The 23145-nt window shown below is 35.9% G+C and overlaps 1 protein-coding gene across 2 annotated transcripts in view; it reads left to right on the top strand.

Moving 5' to 3' along the window:
- The window catches only part of ERC2 (ELKS/RAB6-interacting/CAST family member 2), a 961347-nt gene that overhangs the window by 428991 nt on the left and 509211 nt on the right, over positions 1–23145 (top strand). For both annotated transcript variants that reach the window (XR_003796722.1, XM_029242971.1), the window contains exons 9-10: positions 4709–4849; positions 7985–8125. Coding sequence is in view for 1 of the 2 variants with exons in the window: in XM_029242971.1 (XP_029098804.1) it covers positions 4709–4849; positions 7985–8125 (282 nt within the window). In the remaining variant the exon portion in view is untranslated. The remainder of the gene's footprint in view (positions 1–4708; positions 4850–7984; positions 8126–23145) is intronic.

Here is a 23145-nt window from a genome sequence, read left to right as displayed (position 1 = left end):
AAATGTACAGAAATAAACTTATACCATATACTTTTCCATATCATGTATTCTTTTTTTTTTTTTTTTTTTTGTGGTATGCAGGCCTCTCACTGCTGTGGCCTCTCCCGCTGCGGAGCACAGACTCCAGACGCGCAGGCCCAGCAGCCATGGCTCATGGGCCCAGCTGCTCCGCGGCATGTGGGATCCTCCCAGACCGGGGCACGAACCCGTGTCCCCTGCATCAGCAGGTGGACTCTCAACCACTGCGCCACCAGGGAAGCGCCATATCACGTATTCTTGGCAGCATTTTATCCTTTTCCCCCCTGCTAAGATTTGATTTATTCTAGTTTAAATCCCAAAACAATTCTCATAGCTGAAACTACTCCCTTTACTTAAGTACTTCCTTTGAGACTCAGGAGATGTTCAGGAAGGAAAGCTGAGACCTGTGGGAGTCTGGCCCCATCAAACTGTCCCCATTACTTGATAACTGCATCACGTGGGGCAAGCCTCTTCTCCTCTCAGGGAATCTCAGTAACTTATCTTCAAAATGTGCATTTAAACTAGCTGACCTCTAAATTCCATTATCTTTTGGAATTACCTTGACAATAATTATTTAGTTTGCTGATCCACAATCTCAGGCATGTGAAGTCTGTACTGGACCATAGATGGGCAGTTGAGAACTTGGATGCCATGAAGGGCCATGCAGGGAGCAGAAATGAGGGAAGTGGGTTTGGTGTTAAGTAGTAGGGACTGCTGGTGATGGAGCAGTCTTTGACTTACCTCAAAATATTCAAGTTCAGATTTTATAATATGATGCTCAAGCCAAACAAAATAGCTCTTTGGACCAGCTGTGGCCCATGAGCTGTTAGTTTCTAAACCCTGTTTGCATCTGATTTTTAGCCTTTCACCTGATGAAGAATAAAAGCAAACAGAGAGAATTTTCAAAAGGTGCCAAAAATCAGAGCATTCGTGTACTTGAAAAACACAGACAAAAACATTGGATAGGAACTGGCAAAGTTTTCTATCATGGGACAAAGAATAGTAGATTTATTTTAAGTATTTATTCCAGTGGGTATCAGACTTCTGTATGTATCTAAAAATAATCTTATCATCTAGAGAGTGTCTTAAAATACAGTTTCCTGGATCCCATTTCCTAGTGATTCTGATTCAGTGCTCTGCTGTGGGCTCTGCTGTGGGGAATCTTTGATTTTTAACAAGCATGCCCAGTGATTCTGATGCAAGTGTTTGGAAGACCACACTTTGAGGAACAGTAAATCCATGCTCCTTCGTTTTAAACATGGGAAGTGGGCTCAGTGGGCTCAAAATGACATGCCCAGAAATGAAAATCTGGGACATGTGCAGCACTGTTCCTCATCTCTGGGCCCTGGGTGGACATCATTAATCACCCGTGGCACCAGTTAACTTCTCACCCCAGCACTCTGGGAAGCCACTTCTGCTCTGTCTAAGTTAGCCCTTAGCTGGGACTTTATTGCCTCCCCAAGGCCACTCAGCTCATGGGTGATGGAATGGGACTAAAATTTAAACGTTCTGTTGTTTGTGTGTTTGACAATCCAATCTCTTTTAATAGCCTTCCCCTCACCAGTTCCATTTTTATCCACATGTAAGTGGACAGATCCTCTGCAACAAGACATGGGACAAAAAAGAAAATGATTAATTAAAAATCGTGTACTTATAAGAGCATTTAATTATTTGCTGTCCTTTGGCTGATGAATAGAACCCATTAGGCACTGTTCACCATTTCACTTGGATTATTACATCCCAGGGAGCGTGTTATTCCTTTTAATGTCCGGGAACTTATTCAAATATCCAGAGTGTGTAAAAATAAATAAATAAATAATGCTGCTTGGTGAGTTAAGATTGAGTATGACTTAGCTCTAGGAATGACACAGAGAAGCTCAAGGAACCCGCAGTATTTATAAAGCTGGTCTCGCCAAGCCTTGCTGTGGCCACGTAGCAGATAAGCAGTTGAGAAAGCCAGATAGCAGAGCTGGAGGCCACTGCAGTGCAGTTTCCACCCAGTGATAAAGCACAAATAGATTAGACCTGTGCAGAGCCAGATGGGTGCACAAGGAACACTTGCCAATGCAAATAAGACTAAAACAAGAACACATTGTTGGAATTTCTGCAAGTTGGTTGTTAATCAAGTAGATCATGCCATATTAGGACCTTTTAACACATGTTTTTGACATCTGGCCCTGCGCGGCTGACAGTTAAATTAGTTTTGTGATTGACGGAGAAATATTTTGTAGTATTGAATCATCAATAACACTTAAAAACATTATACTGCTTGCTGATTTTCTTTGTCATCGATGCCCAGTCAATAGTACAAGTGCTTAGAGCAAATCAACCTAATTTCCAAGTGACTCTGACACCTTCTGGATGTTAACATGCATACTTAATTTCCCTTCCTTTGAAGACAGGATGATCCCTAATTTGAATTTTGTTCCTTCCATCAGCCTTTTTAATTGCCTGTTGTATGCCAGACAGTTTGCCCAGCCCTGGGTTAAGAGATTCATAAGATTTGACTGTTGCCTTTTGGAAAGCTAGGCTGAGAGAGTGGACATGCAATAAAACCAAGCAAAGGGTGCCTAGTGAGAATAAATGCATGTTTATGTTCTGGCCAGAGTGATTCCTGGGAAGGTTTCTAAATAGTGATGTGACATGATCAGTTTGGGGCTTTAAAAATATCACTCCAACAGCCACGGGGTGGAAGTGATGGGATGGAGATGGCCTGCTCACGGGGTGACCAGTTGTGAGGCTTTTGCAATAAGTGCAGGCAAAAGGTGTGGGTTCAGTTGCTGAAATTGTTAAAAGTCCTTGAGAGACTTACCGTGCACTGAGGCCATTTCCTTCTTCTGTCAATCACATAATCATCTACTCTACAGTGGCACAGACAGAGTAAAATAGGACAGTAACTGAAATCAAGAAGAAACAAAATAGGGAATGTAATAGACTCATTTGTTCTATTTCTACCCCCACTGTTATAGTAATAATATACTTCATTTTAAAGTGTTTTTGAGTAATTACAAAACAACAATGTTACTTTTTTTGCCCTTGAAAGCATTAGACATAAATTATTGTCATTGGGGTAGAACAGTTGCTCCCCTGGGGGAACTTAAATCACAGGCTAAGTGTTCAAACTAACTTCCCTCTACATTAAATACCATTTTACAGTTGTCTTATATATCAGGCATCGTCTTGTACTATATACTTGTAAGAATATAAAAGACAATATTCTTAAGAATCGTTGCACCAACATTTTTTAACATGACCATCCAAAAGGAAATTCAAATATGTGTTAGGTAATTTGAAACAAGTTTCAGAAATCTAACTTAAATTTTACCCAAGCAGAATTTTCTTTAAAAAAAGAAGGTTCTGGGACTTTCCTGGTGGCGCAGTGGTTAACAATCCACCTGCCAGTGCAGGGGACGTGGGTTCGAGCCCCTCGGGGAAGATTCCACATGCCGCGGAGCAACTAAGCCCGTGCGCCACAACTACTGAAGCCCCCGCGCCTAGAGCCCGTGCTCCACAACAAGAGAAGCCACTGCAATGAGAAGCCTGAGCATCACAACGAGGAGGGGCCCTTGCTCGTCGCAATTGGAGAGGGCCCGCGCACAGCGACGAGGACCCAACGCAACCAAAAATAAATAAATTTAAAAAAAAATCCTTAGGAAAAAAACAAAAGGTTCTTATTTTGATATCAGTAAGATTTCACACTTTTGGAAGACATGTCTACTACAGTAATGTTTTTATTTCAATGTAAAAGTCAAGGGCAGACAGACCCTCAGATCTCCTTGAATGGCTCCAGGTGTATGTTTGTGGCAGTGTGTTCTTTTGGGCGTGGCTAAGACTCAGACAGCCCTGGATGGCAGGGTGGGCCTTCTGTTTATGAGCTGGATCACTTTGGACGAGTCAGTCGGCCTCTCTGAGAATGGGTTTCCTCTGCACTACTCTGTTACCAGTGGTACTGGTTCAGATCTCACAGATGTGATAAGGACTAGATGAGAAGGGTGTGTCACAGTGCCTAGCATGTAGCAGCTTTTCAGTAAAAGAAGCTGCTGTTTGAACTTTGCTCAAATTCTAGCAGTGTTTTTGAGTCTCTACTGATTGCCAAGAAACCACTGAAAAAATATGGAAGTAAATAAACAGCTCCAGACACATTGAAAAATCACTTATATAAGGAGCTTATTCTTTCTTTTGTCTCAAGCTTTCACTGTGAGTCCAGCTCTAAGTCCCGGAGGGGTCTAGGTCCTGCCCCACTTTGATCCCCTTTCTAGCGAGAAGAGTCTTCAGAAATCAAGGAAGGTTCTTTGACATCAAATGGGAAAGCCAAGCAAAGAGGGTTGATCCAAGAGTTTAGTTCTACCTCTTCCCCTTACCCATACAAGACTTTAGGTCTTGGTGCCTGAACCTCCCTCTTCTGGAATTGCTCTTGGAATTTTCCTGGTACCACCATGAACTTGAACATTGAGATCCCTTGCAACCCTATGATATTAACTTTGATTAACAAGCTGAAAGCTTTATTGACTGTCTTTTCCAAATGCTGTTACGCACAGCTTCTCTTCACAAACCCAGTTTTGAATATCTTGTGTTTGTTGATTCCTCTAGAACATTTCTTATGTGTATTTCTTCTTATTTCCTTTTGTAGCATGCCTTGGCATGCACACTGATCGGTTCTCAACTCTTTTTTTGGGCAATTGCCTCACAGGAAAGAATAATTGAGCGTTTGAAAGAACAACGGGAGAGAGATGATCGGGAAAGACTTGAAGAGATAGAATCATTCCGAAAAGAGAATAAAGACCTGAAAGAGAAGGTCAACGCTTTACAAGCTGAACTGACTGAAAAAGAGGTGAGTCTGGGAAAACAACCACACTGATAGTACTCATAAACCCATATCCATGTAGCCTTGAGAGACTAGAGACTTAGTTTGAGGGACAGTGTGAAGGCTTGGTGCACCTAGTTACCTTTGCTTTGTAAAGCTATCTGAATTCAAAGAACAGCATTTACTGTAATTCCCTACATCTGGTGATGCTCTGTGCGTATCTTCTGTACTCTACTGACCACATACCATTTAGCTCCTTGAAAGTTTTCTTGATGTCTTACCATATTCATACGGCTTGGAGGATTCTGTATTTTTTTTTCAATGTCTCATGATCCCTTGTTTGAGATAACAGTAACAACAACAGCATTGATGATAATAACAATAGCTCCACTTTACTGAGGGCCTGTTATGTACTAATCCTTGTGTTGGGTGCTGTACATTCATCTGTGCTTCTCAAATGGATCACTCAATACCCCCAGGTTAGGAGATATGGTACCATGCTGGACACATAGGTATAGGTTGTGGCTGCTCTTCTGGGACATCATTTTTACATTATGGTAAATAATTTGAAAGAGTATTTTAATGCTAGCGCAAACATGGATACAAAAAACAAATCTTACCTGCATTTTTTTAATATAAAACAATATGCTTTAAAGAAATATTTTTTTGGTGGTTATGGAGAGTATCCCTATTCTGAGGGATGGCTATAACCCCTTTAGTTTACTTAGGGATACTTCGGTGGAGAAGTTTGAGAAGCAGCAATGCCCATTCTTTTATTCAGTCTCCAAAGCTCTGAGATATGTGCCATTGTCCACACTTGGTCCCCTCACACTTATTTTTGTCTGTGGAAAATGTCTATCTCCTTTATGATATGTCAATCCTTTTGCTCTGTTGGGTTGTATCGCAGCATAGTTGTATATGTCCCAGCTCCAAAGTATCACCTCAGCCCTTGGATTTTGATAATTCTATACAAATTAAAGTACTGTCTAAATTAGGAGTCCAAGAAGGGAACAATTGATGAGTAATAGGAATTTTGAGGAAACTTAGAAACAAAATTTGTATTCTCTAAAACTTAAGCTCACTAGTTTTTAGAGAAGAGATTATTTCTTTGATATGAAAATAAAGAATGTAAATCCTGGGGGATCTGTAATTACTGTAGTTAGTATGTAACAGAAGGCACAGAAGCTTCTATCTCGTTTGCAGCATTCTTCACAGATTGCAAGTGTTATTCATGGGTTTGCACCTTAAAAAAATATATATATATATATAGATAGATATAGATAGATTGATAGATATGCTTCTAATTGAAAAGAGATCTTGATGACATGGTGGAGCATAAGCTTTAAATGAAAATAATTTTGTAAACAATGCTTACATTTTATGAACTTCAGATAGGCATTTCTGCAAACATTTATTGTTCCTGTGTAATAATGTGCCTGCCACTGGGCTAGATGTGTCAGTCAAGGTTCCACCAGAAAAACAGAACTGTACCAAGGAATTTAACCATGTTAAGAAATTTATTACAAGAAATTGGCTTACATAGTTATGGAGGCTGGCTAAGCAAGTCCAAAATTCACAGGGAAGGCCATCGGGAAGGGCGGGCTGGAAACTCTCAGGCAGGAGCTGATGCTGCAGTCCACAGGAGGAATTTCTTCTTCCTGAGGGAAACCTTAGTCTGCTCCTAAGACCTTTCAACTGATAGGATCAGGCCCACCCAGGTTATGAAGAATAATATCCTTTACTTAAAGTCAACTGATTGCAGATGTTAGTCACATCTACAAAATACCTCCACAGCAACACTTAAGGTTAGTGTTTGATTGAATAACTGGAGACTATGGCCTAGCCAAGTTGACACATAAAGCTATCACCCCTGGCAAATTTAAATTTATAAAGGAAAACAATGTATAATTGTTGTTAGCATGGAGCTTATAATTTAGTTGGAGTGGTAATAATCTTCAGCATGACAGAGTGCCTGGATTATAAGTTTCTTTATTATTTCTGTGGTAGTTACATGATAAAGACCATTGAAATTGGAGTCGGAGACCTGGGTTCAGACCTATGTCTCCCATTAATAGCTTGAGAACCTTGGAGAAGACAGGGCCTCATGTGAGCCTCAGTTTCCTTACCTGAAAAATGAGAATGGCTAACCTGTCCCTCAGAGGGTTGTTAGGACCTGGGTGGTTTGCTGGGTGATTGTGGCAGTATCTTCATCAATAAGGTTGTTCCAGTGCCCATGAAGCAATAAAGTATTAGACCACATCATTTACTGAGAAACTGCTGTGTGCTTAGTGTTTTCCTAGGCACTGCAAAGGGATATAAAGGAAATACACCCTGTCTGATTTTGGGTGGAACCTGAACAATTTAGTCACGTAGATAGACGTTGCTAACCATTTTGTGTTTGCTGGTGGACGTTACTCTCCTAGCTAGCAACCTTGTGTTCTGTGGTATATGCTAGTGTTTATTTCTTTACCTTCTGGGATTCATACTATACAGGGAAGCTCTTGGTTTCTGGGCGTGATGAATGAATTCAACAACTTGGGTAACCCCATGTCAGAGTTGGGGAGATTCATTATATTGCTGAATCTGAATTTACAAAGCACTAGGCCATAAAGTCTACTCTGAATTTTTAAGTAATTTTATCTTTGATTCTGTAGAAGATGTTTGAGAAACCGTTGGCCATTTTTCATTAAAGAAATGGAATTTGATAAAAACAACAGGATTCTTCTTTTATACTTGATCTGCCCTTTTCGGGGAGAAAAGAATTAAAGTTTGTATTTTCTTTCATATTTTTCTTAGAGTCTGTGCCACCTGACAGCAATAAACATAAATGGAAGGTTCAGGGTGTCTGTTTTGCCATGACATGTAAAGACCACCTTGGGACTTAGTTCATTAGCATAACTTTGAGACATGAAACATGCATTTACTGACTGCACCATTTGGTCACATTTGATTTTTACTGCAATTAGATCCTGCTTGGTTCTGTAAACTGGCCAACTTTAATATCCTGGCCAGGGCCGACTATTGTTACCTTAGTAAGACTATATTTTCCCTCTCTGTCTAATGCACACTTTATTACTATGTATAGAATCAATGTATTCAAATTGAAGACATTACTAGTAGAAATTATAGTGTTCTACTTAACTAGTGTTCTTTTCCTTTCAGTCTAGTTTAATTGACCTCAAGGAACATGCATCTTCATTAGCCTCAGCGGGGCTGAAAAGGGACTCCAAATTAAAATCTCTAGAAATAGCCATTGAACAAAAGAAAGAAGAATGTAACAAATTGGAAGCACAGTTAAAAAAGGTAAGTGAAGTGTAAGAAAAAACATGCTCATTTTCTGAATTTATAAAATAGGAAAGGAAGAGACATTTTTCAAAAAATAAAAACCCCTTATCTTTTGTCATCTGGTGATAAAAGGATTAATTGAGCAATCTTTATTCCTAAGAAGTCTGCATCAAGTCTGTCTGTGAACCTGAAAATTTATCTTAGGTTTCCTGTCTGGGGAAACACAAAACAAAACAAAACAAAACAAAACAAAACCTTGACAAATAGATGAAAATTGTAGCAGAAGTGAAAAATATTTTAAAAACCAAAAACCAGCCATTACTCTCTGGGCAAATCTCAACTATCAAAAAAAGATAAATGGAAGTGTTTGCATAAACCAAAGAATCCAGGGGTCCCATTATACATTAATAAACTTTTACTACTTTCAGAAGTAGGTCAATTTTTTTAATTGGAACTTTGCAAAACTTTACCCGACAATGTTAAATTTCTAGAAGTTCACCAAAATAGTTGAGTCCTTGGAAGATGTACGGATTGACTATTTATACTTGACCAGAAATGGCCTGAATGTCTAAGCAAGTTTGTATGTAGAAGGCTTCAGAAAAGAAAGCAGGATCTTTGCATTGCAGCATTAACATGTTTTCTCTGAACTGGACATTTTTGTGGAGTACATTTCCAGTCATGCATTGTTCCTTTGACTTTTTCCCTGTGTTGTTTGGTACGTCTGCATTCATTGTTCACGTAAAACTCATAACATTATGAGTTTAAGCATTTTGTTTCCCTTTGACAACTTATAAACTTATTCAAAAGAGATGATAAGAATCTAAACAATCAAACGAAGCATATAATAAAATTTGACTGTATAATTCATAGCATATTGGAATGGGGATTTATTCGCTAGAGTTATGAAAATATATGATATGGATGATAGGGATGTGAAAGCATCATATCTGTGGAGAAATTCTGGATATTTTAAAATTTAATATACTATTTTGTACGTATGATGCAATATATAACTGAAATGTGATTATACTGTGTACACTTTACCACAGAATTTTAGGGAATTGTCGTGAGATTTCACACTAATAAAGTCTCCTTACTAATACAGAAAAAGATAAATATACAGGTCAAATCTCTTCACAAAAAAACAGCCAGAAAATCTCTATATTACAAAGTCTATTTCCTAATCCACTCAACATCTCACTTTTTTCAAGCAACATCTAGTTAAACAGAAATCTTGAGCAATAAATAGAAGAATTTAAACTGCCTCTTTGAGGGTGTTTACGTGGAGATTGACTTGGCTGTTTATGCATTGGGTGTATGATACATATTCTTGACGCATATATGAATGTTTTCTGCAATATGTTATACATGTATATGCATATCAAGAAATGAACCTAAGAAAGGTACTTTTTATTTAATGAACAGTTTTGTGATCATAAGGCAGACTCTCAGGTAACTCTGTGAGAGAACTTCTTTGGCTTCCTGTGGTGGTCTTTGAGTTATCTTACCTCACTTGCAATGTGCTAAGTCCTGAAGGAGGGCCCCAAATAGACCTGGGCATGAAAGATGCCCTTCATCAACTCTGAGGAGCCATTACGGAGTTGAGGGCATCCCATATATTATTCCTGCAGATACATACTTGACACCCTCCCTTTTAGTGTAAGTCATCTATGGAATTTGAAATCCTCTAAAGATTAAAAGAAAGAGGTTCATGTATTGATGCTTGTAGTTTCCATGTATATGACTTAACTAGTTTAATAAATGAATGTCTATGCAATTGAATTTAGTTTCTTTCAACATAGGTATGGTTAACCCCCAAAAGTCAATTAGAACATGTGGTTTCCTTAGACTCTCAGATAGACACCATGTTCTGAAATTCATAGATCAAATCCTATAAATATTTTAGCATTATTCCTGATGACATTTTAACATTCTGCTACATCACCAGGATTAAAGTAACAAATATGGTTGTCTTGCTGTAAAGGACCTATTTAATTTATGAAAAGATAATTTATTTCTAAGTATATAAATAATCTTTGCTTATACTGTCTCCTAAATGCATAGTACAGTGAGATTAAATAAGGTAATTATAATTTAAATATTTTTATACCTAACCTGCAGATGTTATTTTGTTATTTTTGGCCCTCTACATCAACTAAATTCGAAAGTTCAAAATACTTTTTCTAGTACTCTTTAATTTCTGCTAATAAATAGTTCTGTAAAAACCTCAAGTACCCATCACCTTAAAAAGAATTGAGATCTGCATGAAATATTTGAAAATATAAGCCAACCGTATGTGAATATACATAAAACACATCATTTACTCATGGAAAAATAAGCAGCTATAAAAGCTTAAGGAGTGTCTGGGCCTCCTTTTAAATAAAAGGGTATGTGACTTGTGAATAAAATATAAAGGGTTACTAAATGAAAGCTGAAAACATAATAGTTTTATTATATCATAAATAAACCATGAGTTCCCCATGGAATTTTGCTTAAGATTTGTGAGCGTCCAGGTATTTTTATCATAAAATCCATACAGCATTGTAGATGTGTTTAGCTGAACAGAAACCTTGTTTGCTAGTGACAATGGAATCCAAATGGCGATTTAAATTTGCTTTTGTCTTATAAACAATGCTTGAAATTGGTGAGTTTTTAACAGAAAAGTTTGTGGAGAACATTCATACACATAGTTGCTTTGAGCCCTTTACTATACTATGTCAGTTTAAGACAGTTCCAAATACTTTGTGTCAAAAATGGTCACTATAGGCAGAAAAGGAGCTATTCCTTACACATTCCATCCCACCTCTTAAAAACAAACAATCCAAGATTCACTTGTAAGGAAATCTTTACTGATATTAGTGAGGCTGATAAAATGATATTAACCAAATAATTCTTAAGTACTGGCTATGAGTGTGCTTTATAACTTAGTGCATTCATTAATCTTAATTAGACACCTAGGGGTTGAGAAGAGCCTAGTGACATGTGGATCATTTTGTCTTTCAAAAGAGTATTCAGTGTTCAATATGTAGAAGTAAATTTACTTTAAATGACTAGAAATCATTTGAGAAGCAACAGCAATTCAAAATGTTTTGATTTGTCTTATTTGGTAATTTTCCAATTAATATCATTTTGAGGAGGGTGTTTTTTAAAACCACAGTAAAACTATCATTTACTTTATCAAAGTTGAAGAAAAAATTCATGTTCTTCAAAGACATGTCTTGGCTTAAAGCAAATGAAAAGATCCTACAATATTTCACCTTCTACACCTTGACATTGAGCCCCAAATTAATGATGCAAGTATTTAATAAATATAACTTGAGGATGCTATTTAAAATATTTAGTACATTTAAATCTGCAAACATTTAAATCTTCTACACAAAATAGAAGAGCATTACAGATTCTAAAGGACTTGGAACATAGTAGGATAGACACAAAAAATGGTATTTTTTGTTGTTATGAACTACCAGTGGAAATTGGTAGTAGACAATGGATAATACTGTATTTTGGTTCCCTTTAATCTTCCTACTGACTTAAATTTTTTCTTTTCCCATTTGCTGTTAATCCTGTAATGTCTTGCTTACTGATATTTTGCTATTGCTAACCTGCTGTTTGCTGGTCTATATTTTTCTAAAGTTAGACTGAATAGAAAATTCAGGCTGGTGTTAATATAAAAGAAGAGCTATAAATTCAATGATAAGATTTAATTAATCTTTTATTATTACCATCTTTGAAGTTCAGGTAACAAATTGCAGGCTTGGCCAAAAGCACTTCCTCTGATTCATTGCTGGAGGCCAGCACTCCATGTATCATCAAAAGTGGACAGCTTTCTTTATTTCATGGGTTATTTAACTTGAGAAAGGGAAAGTAACACAAACCTTCAATTTCTTATTCCAGCTATTCTTTTTTAGGAGCCAAAGTCAACATTTCTGTTTCCCTAGAGCCTCTCACTTTCACTGTGGAATGTTTAGAAACTGAAATTTCTTCCTTTTAACCATGAGTTTGTCTGTGCAAATGCACTAGATTTGTTGAGCTAATGCTGTGTTTCTGGATCTTTCCTTCTTTCCCTGTCTGTGCTTCACTGCCTCCCCACCTTTGCAATGTAGCAAGCTGAGCAGTTGTTCAATCAGATGTACAACCCAGTAAGTCATTTCTGAAAGTTCCCGCTGTAACATATCAAAGCATGAGGATCCATTGATCACGTCACAGTGTGCCATATTGGGGGTGTTTCGAAAATATACGTCTCTTCCCATTTCCGTTCTGTCAAAAGAAATGACCTGTGCAGAGGCCACTGCCATTTCTTTTGAAAGTGAAATTAAAAAATTAAGAACTCAGGGAACTATTGCCAGCTCTGATATTACCTCTGTCTGAACTTCAACCCTAAGGCGATAGAAAAACAGAGGTCATCTGCAGATCTAGGCTCATAGAATTCTTTCCCAGATCCTTCAAACATAGAGTTATCTATGCCAAAAGGGATAGCATTTGTAAAATAGCAAACAACTCAATGTATGTTATATTCAAGGGATAGAAGTTAAAATAGGTTTTTATTTTAAAGTAGGGCTATGCTCTTTGAGACTAGTAAATGCCTAACATTACTGTGGGTTTTGTAAGAGTTAAAAACATATCATTTGAGAACAAACTAAAATATAGTCTCCTAATAACAGGTAGTAACAATTCTGATTGTAGCTTAATGGTACAAAAAAACAGGTAACTAGTAAAAATATGTGTAAAACAGCCCAGATGCCACCACTAATTTTTTTATCCTCATGACAAGTGTGTGTTTATATGAAGCAGTTTGTTTCTTTAACTTATTAAAGAAGAAGGGCTTTTTTGTTTTTCCAACTTAGGTGACTTAATGGGAGAAATAATACATAAGGTGACTGGGATTTGTTATGTGGCAGATGTGATCTGTGCTATCATGCATTCTAATTATCTCTTATTTATAAATTCCCATCATGGGAAAAAGGAATAGCAGGGATAAAGGAAACAATTCAGCCTACAACTTTTTGTTAAGCCGCTGCTCCAGGATACATACAGCATGATACACAAGATGCTTGGGTGTATTTCATTAGATTCAGTCTCCACCCTCCATTCTTTAAAACAAATTTTACTTTTGCAAACAGAATTCCTCAAGCCTCGTTGGAGCATCTTTATTAACCTCTTTCCCCATGTGTGATTTTTAGCAGAGCAACAAAAATAATCCAAATTTCCTTTTCCTTAACATTTGAATGGTTAATAAGCAGGCTTAGGACAGTGGAGATGTGAAGAAAGGCAAATTAAGATTGGGATATCTTCAAGCTTGAAAATTGACCGCGAGAAAAATAAGTGTTTTCTGTAGATCATTTTAAAGAGGTGTAAAGTAATCCCACTGAAATTGTCTCACACTTACTACTTAAGGACAGGAAAAAAACCTAAGTATGTCATATTTTAGGTGTGCAGGGCAAATGGGGAGGGCTTTGTTTCTGCAGCAGCTATGATTTATCAGGACCACAATAGGAGTTCACCATCCCTGTTAGGATAGGTAGGGCCAAAGAAATAGTTCTGTTAACTTTTAGACCATTTCCAGAAATATTGATAACATGGCAGGTATTGGATTTTGCCTTCATTTTAACCCAGTGATGGGTCTCTAGGATGCAAAAGCAAACTTTTCAGTCCTTTAGGTGACTAATTCAAAAGTCGTTGACTGATTTTTCTCCCTGAGTTAATTAAGCTAACCCATTGTTTTGGCATCCTGGGAATATAGCCAATTATTAATATAGCTCATTATTATTTAAAATTTATTTTATTGAAGTATAGTTGATTTACAATGTGTTAATTTCTGCTGTACACTGAAGTGATTCAGTTATACATGTATATATTCTTTGCCATTTTCTTTTCCTTTATGGTTTATTACAAGATATTGAATATAGTTCCCTCTGCTATACAGTAGGACCTTGTTGTTTATCCATTCTATATATAATAGTTTGCATCTGCTAATTCCCAACTCCCAATCCATCCTTCCCCACCCCGCTGCCCCTTGGCAAGCACAAGTCTATTCTCTATATCTGTGAGTCTGTTTCTGTTTCGTAAATAAGTTCATTTGTGTCATATCTTAGATTCCCCATATAAGTGTTATCACATGGTGTTTGTATTTCTCTTTCTGACTTACTTCACTTAGTATGGTAACCTCTAGTTGCATCCATGTTGCTGCAAATGGCATTATTTCATTCTTTTTTATGGCTTAGTAGTGTTCCATTGTATATATGTACCACATTTTCTTTATCCATTCATCTCTTGATGGACATTTAGGTTGTTTCCATGTGTTGGCTATTGTGAATAGTGGTGCTGTGAACATAGGGGTGCATGTATCTTTTTGAATTATAGTTTTGCCCAGATATTTGCCCAGGAGTGGGATTGCTGGATCATATGGCAACTCTCTTTTTAGTTTTCTGAGGAACCTCCATACTGTTTTCCATAGTGTATAGCTCATTATTTTAACTCCCCTGTCTGCAGATATTCTCAGGGTTCAATTCTTTTTTATTTATTTATTTTTGAATTTTTAAAAAATTTATTCATTTACTTTTGGCTGTGTTGGGTCTTTGTTGCTGCTCGTGGGCGTCTCTAGTTGCGGTGAGTGGGGGCTACTTTTCGTTGAGGTACGCAGGCTTCTCATTGTGGTGGCTTCTCTTGTTGCGGAGCACAGGCTCTAGGCATGCGGGCTTCAGTAGTTGTGGCACGCAGGTTCATAGTTGTGGCTCATGGGCTCTAGAGTGCAGGCTCCGTAGTTGTGGCGTACGGGCTTAGTTGTTCCACGGCATGTGGAATCTTCCCAGACCAGGCTCGAACCCGTGTCCCCTGCATTGGCAGGTGGATTCTTAACCACTGTGCCACCAGGGAAGCCCTCAATTCTTTTTTAGACTGATAGAGAAGCAGCATGATGAATTTTCTATACTTTAGAGTGTTTAAAAAATGACTTTTTCTGGTTATAGAAATAAGGTATGGTCTCAGCAGAAAGTTTGCCAAAGTATAGATGGATATAGGAGAAAATAAAAGTAACAAGACACCTTAGTGAACAGAGATGATAACTAGGAACATCTAGGTTGTTCCACACCCAGATATCTTTTGATTGATTGTTAGTGTTCTTTCATCTCCTGTTTCCTTTTCTACCCTTTTCCTTCTTTCTTTCCTTTCTCCCCCTTCCCTCCCTTTTCCTTCCTTCTCTCCTTCCCTCTATTCTTTCTTCTTTTTTCTTTTTCTTTTTTCTTATCTAATATCTATTTCTTTTCATGAAATTGTGTCAGTGTTTGTTGAGTTTTATATCCTATTTTTATGACATATCATCAGAATTTTCTCATATAATTAACTGTTCTTCTAAAACACCTTTTTAATGGTTGTATGATATTCCACTCTATGTTCTCATTCCCCAAACGTTAATCATTTCTTACCCCTTTTTTTTTAGCAGTATAAATAATACACTGAAGAACATCTTTCCATATTAATTTTCCTACATTTCTATTTTTTTAATAGAATAAAATCCTGGGCCAGTAACTTTTAAAAGCTCCCGATAGTTCCCACTATGTTGCATTTTAGAGAAGTTCTACTAAGGCATGGTTCTTCCAGCACTGAATAAAGGCATTTTTTCTGTCACATCCAGACCAACACCAAGAACTTTCATTTTACATAACTTTGACAAATGCACAGGTGGAATTTTTTTCTCATTTTAACTTTCCTTTCATTAATTACTAGTGTGGTTGAGGTTTTCAGTTCATTTATTAGCTGTTTGTAATTTTCTTCTATAAATTGTTTCTTTAAGTCATGTAAGCACTTGTTTTTGAGTTTTCTGTTTTGTTCATTGGATTATTCTGTATGGGTTATTCTGTGCTTTATGTGGAAACTTCGTCAGATTTGTGGCAAAGTTTTATTTAATTTTTTTCTATAGAGAACTATTTTTACATTCCTGACCTGTGTTTCCCTTTAGGATTTCCTCATTGCCTTCATGCTTAAAAGTCATCCTCTGATTTCAAGCATAGACACTCACCTATATTAAATTTTTTAAATGTTACTTTTTATATCAGTTTATCCACCTTATCTATCTTTAGATTACTTTGATTCATGTTGAGTGGTGGGGTTCTAACTATATTTTTCTAAATGATCAACTAGTTATCCCAACACCATTTATCAAGTAATTCTTTCTGTATCCACTGATCTTGCTACTGTTTTATACTAAATTCTTATATGGATGAATATTTTAATTTCTGAGCTTCTGTTTAGTTTTATCAATTTCCATTGCTTGTTGAGTCGGAATTTTATTTATTGTGGCTTTATAATATTTTTAAACATCTAGTGCAACAAATTCCACCCTACTTCTCTCTGCTTTTTAAAAGTCTCAGTTTGTTTTAATGTCTTAGCCTTTAATTTTCTATCATTCCAAGTAAACTTTAGGATCACCTTGTCAATTAAAAAGCACAGTTGTTTAATTTGAATTATATTCAACCTATAAAATAATTTTAGAATGATTGCTATCTTTCCAATATTTTTTTTCCCATTTCGTGAACTTGATACAACTTTTATCTATTTCAGTTATCTTTTACAGTAAAGTTTTGACATTTTCCTATTATAAGCCTGTGATCTTTCTTTTTAAGGATAGCCCTGAGCATTTCTATGTATATAGTTTTTAGTTACTGTTGTGAATGCTATATTTCTCCTTTTATTTTCTAACCAGTTATTGGTACCTAGGAAATTTATTTTATTCTTGTTTATTTATTTTGAATATGGCCACCCTACAAAATTTGGTGAATTATAACTTGTTTTTGTTAAATAAGATAATTTTACAGTCAGTCCTATGTACATCTGTCTAAACTAAATCACAATAAATAAAAATTAAGCTTTGAAGTCCTGCTGGGAGTATTTTTACCCTAGAGTAGAAATAAACCTTCTACTTTGAAAAACCTTTTACATTAGTCACTCTGTTTTACTAAGTGATACTCTAATGCCATGTCTTAGGAGTCTAAAATGTTGTCTGTGTATCCTTATTACTTCTTATAGTAATAACCTTTCTCAGCTTAACTACCAGTCTCTACTCCTGAAGGAGTTTTGTCTTGTCATTATAAACACTGTGCAGGTTATCTTCAGGCGAGTTCTTTTCTTCCTTTAGTTCTTACTTCTAGACAAGTAATATCATTTTTTCATCAGTCTCCAATACCTTCTTTGCTGTAGCCCAAATGATTATTGTGCCCAGAGATCGTATCCAGAAGCCTCTTATAAATTTTTCATAAATCTTTAGACTTTCTGGGTCCTAAATTTAGTGCTTCATTTAATACCATCATTGCTGCAGGGCAAATGTTTGATTTGGAGGTACTGGGGGCAACTTTGCTACTGGCTAAGGCACACTTGAGACCCCTCTGTTGTTCCCACACATATGAGTCCACCCTGCCTGGTCACTATCTTTTGAAATCCCACCTCTTCTACAAATTCACCTTTTGTGGGACTCATATTTTATGTAAGGTTTTACAAGAAAAAGACGAAGCATTTTTCCAGTCCAAAGGGAAAAAAAAATTTGTTCATGTTCAGCGGACTCTTCCTGATTTATATGTCATTATAAGAGTGCAATCCCAGGGACATGATAGGCTGAATTATAAATACTTTCACAGTCCTTATCTAGGTACAGTGGTTTCTTTTTACGATTTTTTTTTAGCCAGTGTCTGAAAATTATTTGATTCACTCATAGACTAACTAGCTCCCTTGACACAGTGGAAAATTACAACTATTTAAGAGGTAGTTGTAGCATACATGTAGCGTACATGTAGCATGTACAAACACACATATACACAAAAAAAAACATACCTCACACTGAATCTAGGCTTTCAGTACTTCAAGAATTCAAGTTATATTTGAAATAACACTTAAGATTGGAAGTCACATGTTTTGTATCAGACCATCCAGATAATTACTCAGTTCTCTACATTGCTAATTTTAGGAAATTCCATAGTTAAAAGGTATTACATTAATAATTATATTTTTGTGTGAAGGGTCTTAAGAAGTGTTAAGCATACAGTTGGTTCCTTTTATTTTGTATATGTGGAACTTAAACAAATGTTCAAAATAATTTTTCTTATGTTTATTACACATATCCTATCTGTCTCATCTATGACAAGAAATTTCTTTTTGGAATGGTTGTTATAATATGCAAATTGTGAATATTCTGGATGTAGTTAGCTGGAATTGTGAAAGAATAATTTCCTTGAGCATTAATTAATGTAAGACTGAAAGGTACATCGTTTTTAGTTTCCAGACATATTTTTTAGACTCACCTATTATATTTGGTATTAATTAATTGGATTTAAAATAAAATTTAAATTTTATAACATGTTAGAGTTCTAAAATCACTCTAAAAACTCTATTTTAAAAAGTAATATTTTGTTTATAACTCAGAATTATGTGAAGATTGGAACTTACTGTAGCAGATTGAAATAATGTTTAGAGTAGTTTATATACCCTGTTCTGCTGTTAAGATATGAAAGGACCGTTAAAGTGTTGTTAACAGACACTAAACCCCCAAAGTGCTGCAATGGAGAATCATATTTTTACAGTGCATAAATTTAATAAATTATTGCTAAAACCATAAGCAGCATGAAAGAAAAGTCCTCAGATTCATTAGTTAGCGTTCTGCTTGCACTTTATGGTCATGACTAATCATTTGTTTATTTTGAGAGAAATGATTTTTTATTAAAATTGTTAAGGCCCATTTCAAAGAGAGAATGTTATTTAACATTATAATTGAATATTCCCTGCCTAGTTTCACATCAAGTTTCTGGACCAAAGTTAATACTTTCCTTTCTAGGCACTTGGAATGATGAACTAACATTTTATTAAAAATAATCAATGGCTAACTTTCACACAAGGAGTGTAAATAAACTTGTGATTTGTCATATTGATACTATCAATCCTGGTATGGTTTTAATCACGTTTGCTCTTAACTTTGATTTAGATATAGTATTAATCTGTAATTTTGCCTTATTTCCTGAAATAGTTCTAAATTGTTTCATTAAAATAACCACTAGGTATTGTTGTGTACTCCTTGTCCTAAGTCATGACCAGATTTCTCTTCTGTGCTTGATTCAGGCTTTCAGAACCAGTTCACATCAAAATGGCAAGCTTGCCCACATCTGTGAGGCTTCAAACTTTGTTTTGATTGTTCCCATTTGCGGGGAAATTTCCTTACATATGGAAATGCAAGAAACATAATTGAGGGACCCTCAAAATTTACTGATCTAATATGTAATACAGACATTTTTGAAATGTTCTTTTCTCAATTTTCTGTGTTTCTGTAAGATGCTTGAAATTTGCTCTAAAAGTTACCAGAAATATTTTGAAGCAGAACCAGATACCTGGATTTGTTTTTAAACTGACCTGTTTAATCAGAAAAATTAAATCTCTACATTAGGAAAAAAATGCTCATCGGTATTCCTTTGGTTTTAATGACTGGTGTACGTCTTTGAAAGTGACAATGTGCTTAACTATATTTATGATACATAAGTTCTGAAATAATTAAAAGAAAATCCACACCAATCTGCATTTTTCAAGAGCTAGATTCCTGACTAGTGAATGAAGTTGATGTGTCTTAGATGAATGGAATGGGCAATTGCTTCCTGACCTTTTGGGGGTACTAATTTAAAATCAACAGATTCATAAGGGGAAGTACTTATTGTATATTTTCAGTCTAAACCTTGAATAGGTCACAACGCCATGGTAGGAATTTGTCAGGTAATGATTTATTCAAATGTATTTTTATGTTTTTGCAGTGCCTAAAGTACATTAGGCCCAAATCTGTTGTCTACTTTTGATCCCTATCAGGAACTCCCAGTCCAGATTAAAGAACCCATGTTTTAATTTGAAAAGGCAAGAGTATTGCCTAAATGCAAAGAAAGTGCTTCCTTCTCTCTAGTTTTAGAGGAGGCTCTGGCCTTACAATTTTGAAGGAAGCATTGGCTTTGTAAGCTCAATTTCCTCCTGTTTTTCTTTAGTATAGTATCTCCCCCATGTCTATAGATCACAGTATAACACACTCACGCTACACTAGTTAACAGTTTCAGCCGATCCTCTGAAAAGTTGTGATTCATGCTGAGTAGAGCTGGCTAAATTCTGTGGAAGACTTTTGCTTCCACTGCTTAGGTTGGATCAGGGACTCACCAGGCTACAGTCATGTGAAACTCTCTCTTCCCTTGGGTCCTCACATGGACCCTAGTGATTATCCAAACGCAGCTGTTACTCTTCCATCTCTATATGACTCTTTCTTGCAGCTTTCTATTGACTTGAAAAATTTTTTAATGATATGTATCTACACCTTTATTTAATAACCTTTCCAAGAATTCTGACACCAATATTGAAGGTGATTTGACATAAACTCTTTTGCCCAGACATCAGTAGACATTGATATAGAGATAAATAGGTATATTTAACTCAAAGGTGTTCTTCAGGTTGTCCATTCCTTTTAAAAGGAAGAATCATTAGCACCTACAAATTATCTAACAGACACCAGGCCAGCTGTAAACTTGGCTATGGTCTTCATTTTAATAACATGATCTAACCGTAGCATCACACACAGTGGTCAACATGGTCTAGATTCAGGATTGTTTTTTCCTAGGCTTTCTATACCTCTAAACATCCCATGAGTCCTTTAACCGTATTCACTTGGTAGGTTTAGAAGATTGCCAACCCATTGAATTTCACCCTGTGCCGAAAACTTGCCTTGGTTCATCTTCTTCTCTTCAAGTAGCTAAAATAAGGAATGTGTTTACATACCTATCACCAGCAGACTGCTTTCTCTGAAAACCTAGCAGGGAGGCTTCTCTAAGGTGTATGTAGTAGCTTGTCAATGAAAATTAAATAAGCATATCAATTTAGCTGTATGACAAGCCCCACTTATGGGATGCATATTATAAAATAATAATCACAATAAAAACACAAATGAATAATACCTTCCCCATGTTTGTCATTTTATAGTTTTCACTGTCCTTAGGCTTATTCATTTGCCCATAGTCGTAAGACACAAGGCCATATTTAGAATCTAGATCTTACATTTAGTAATCCTGTACCCATTTATTAAAAATCGTGATAATAATAATCTTAAGAATAAAAACAACCAAAATAAACCACAGCAGCTAACGGCTAGCTCTTTGTGAATCTTCTAATCTGAGTCAAAAAAGGAATTTTCACTCATCAGAAATAAGCTACAAAACATTTATTCATTTATTTTGAGTCTTTCTAGCTGGTCATTACTTAGTTCTTTAATTCTTTTTCTTAAACATCTCAATGTCACTGGTTGGTTAGTTTGAGAAAACTGCCATGGACAGGTTTTTAGCTGCCATAAAATAATGGTAATATAGTATAAAAGTAGAAGAGAATTAACATGAAATTTTTGTTTTCTTTCTCATAGTAATCGAAAAGCTGTATATTTTAAATGCTTTTCTGTTATAAGAGAAATGAGTTGATTATTATTATCACAAATAGAAGTAGTTATATGGAGTATTTTGTTTTAAAATAGAATACCTGCTCTACATTTTTTGATGGGAGATTAACAAATTAATATTCATTACTTCAATTTAAAATAAAATTATTAGATGAATAAACTCCTAAAGGAATATTAGCTCAAGATTCACTTTCAGATTATTTTAATTATACTGAAAAAGCTCACTAATTCTATTCTATTCTATTATAATGAAACTCAGTGTACGCACTAAATAAATAAAACTAAATATTTTCTGAGAAATGTGATGACAGGCTGCCTGATACTGTGTTGAATTGATACATTTTTCCCAAGTTCTTTTGCGTAGTTGAGTTTATTTCTTGAATAAGGAAATCTTAGATTAAAGAATGTGAAAGCAAATTATTCCCCATCTATCCTCATGCTTAAATAATATGTTACATGCAAAAATATCCTAAAAATAATTAGTTTGTCATAAATAAGAAATTTATTTTTATTTATACTAATTTTTGAATTTTTTCTACTAAATTATTGCAAAGACTGTCAATCTTCTAACAGTAGTATTAGTGTTAATTTTTCTAACCATGCATGATTCATTTGACCCCACAGTAGTTGCAGCTTGCTTGCCTTGTTTTTTCCCTGAAATTTTTTTTAAAAAGTGTATAAAAACACAACGGACATCTGCTCTACATAGAAGACAGCAGGATAATTTAAGTCCTAATAAATTGTTAACATTTTATTAGTTCACACATGGATTTTGGAGATATATACATATATGACCTCTCTGAACTTTCTATGTTGAATGTGCACTGTTGTTAAACTACTTGTTTTTTCCCTGCCTGCTCTTTGAAGAAGTCAATTAGGAATAATGGGAAACAAGGGGTAGGCAAAACATTGCAGTGCAGTGTTATTTCCATCTGTCTGGGAATATTTCAGCCAAAAGTTTATTTTGGGAAAAAAAAAGCCATAACGCACTGTCACACACAAAAAACCACAAATACTTTGGCTGCAAATTATTCTGCAGTGTTGTTGCTGTGTTGTTGCCTGTGTCTGTTCTCCTGTGTAAAGCTGCCCCCCCACCCCCCATGCATGTGTTTGAAGATTCTCGTCTGTGTGCTTGCTCATGAATTAGCTCATCCTCCTCCCGGTTCAGGTTTATTTAATCAAAAGAACAAGAATTTATGGGTATGACTGTTAGCTGGAAAGCCCTTCTGCTTTTTCAAGGCTTTGTTTCATTCTACATCTTCTGCTGAAATTTCTCAGTGGGATGAAGTGTTCAATGATCAGTCAGCCAGCCTCTTATATGTTACCTAGCTTTACATATACCCTTGATGGTTCCTGGGGAAATAATTTAACATTGTTTTTTCTCAGTTTCTCTGTATTGGAAAAGGAAGCTGTTAGTATGAGTCATTTACTTAACTGTGAGGAGTTGAATTGTCTTAGTTCTGTTTACCAAAACACCAGAAATAAACACATCACTGTCTCTACCTCCACCAAGCCCCCATTTCTTGTGGGGGAAAAAAAAGCAAAAAGCAGCATCATTTAATGAAATAAAATATTAACAATAGAAGAAACTAGC

The sequence above is a fragment of the Monodon monoceros genome, unplaced genomic scaffold (assembly GCF_005190385.1).
Source record: "Monodon monoceros isolate NGI ecotype Baffin Bay Population unplaced genomic scaffold, NGI_Narwhal_1 Super_Scaffold_3, whole genome shotgun sequence".
In the NCBI taxonomy this organism is placed as follows: Eukaryota; Metazoa; Chordata; class Mammalia; order Artiodactyla; family Monodontidae; genus Monodon; species Monodon monoceros.
This window is presented reverse-complemented; position numbering and strand designations above follow the sequence as displayed.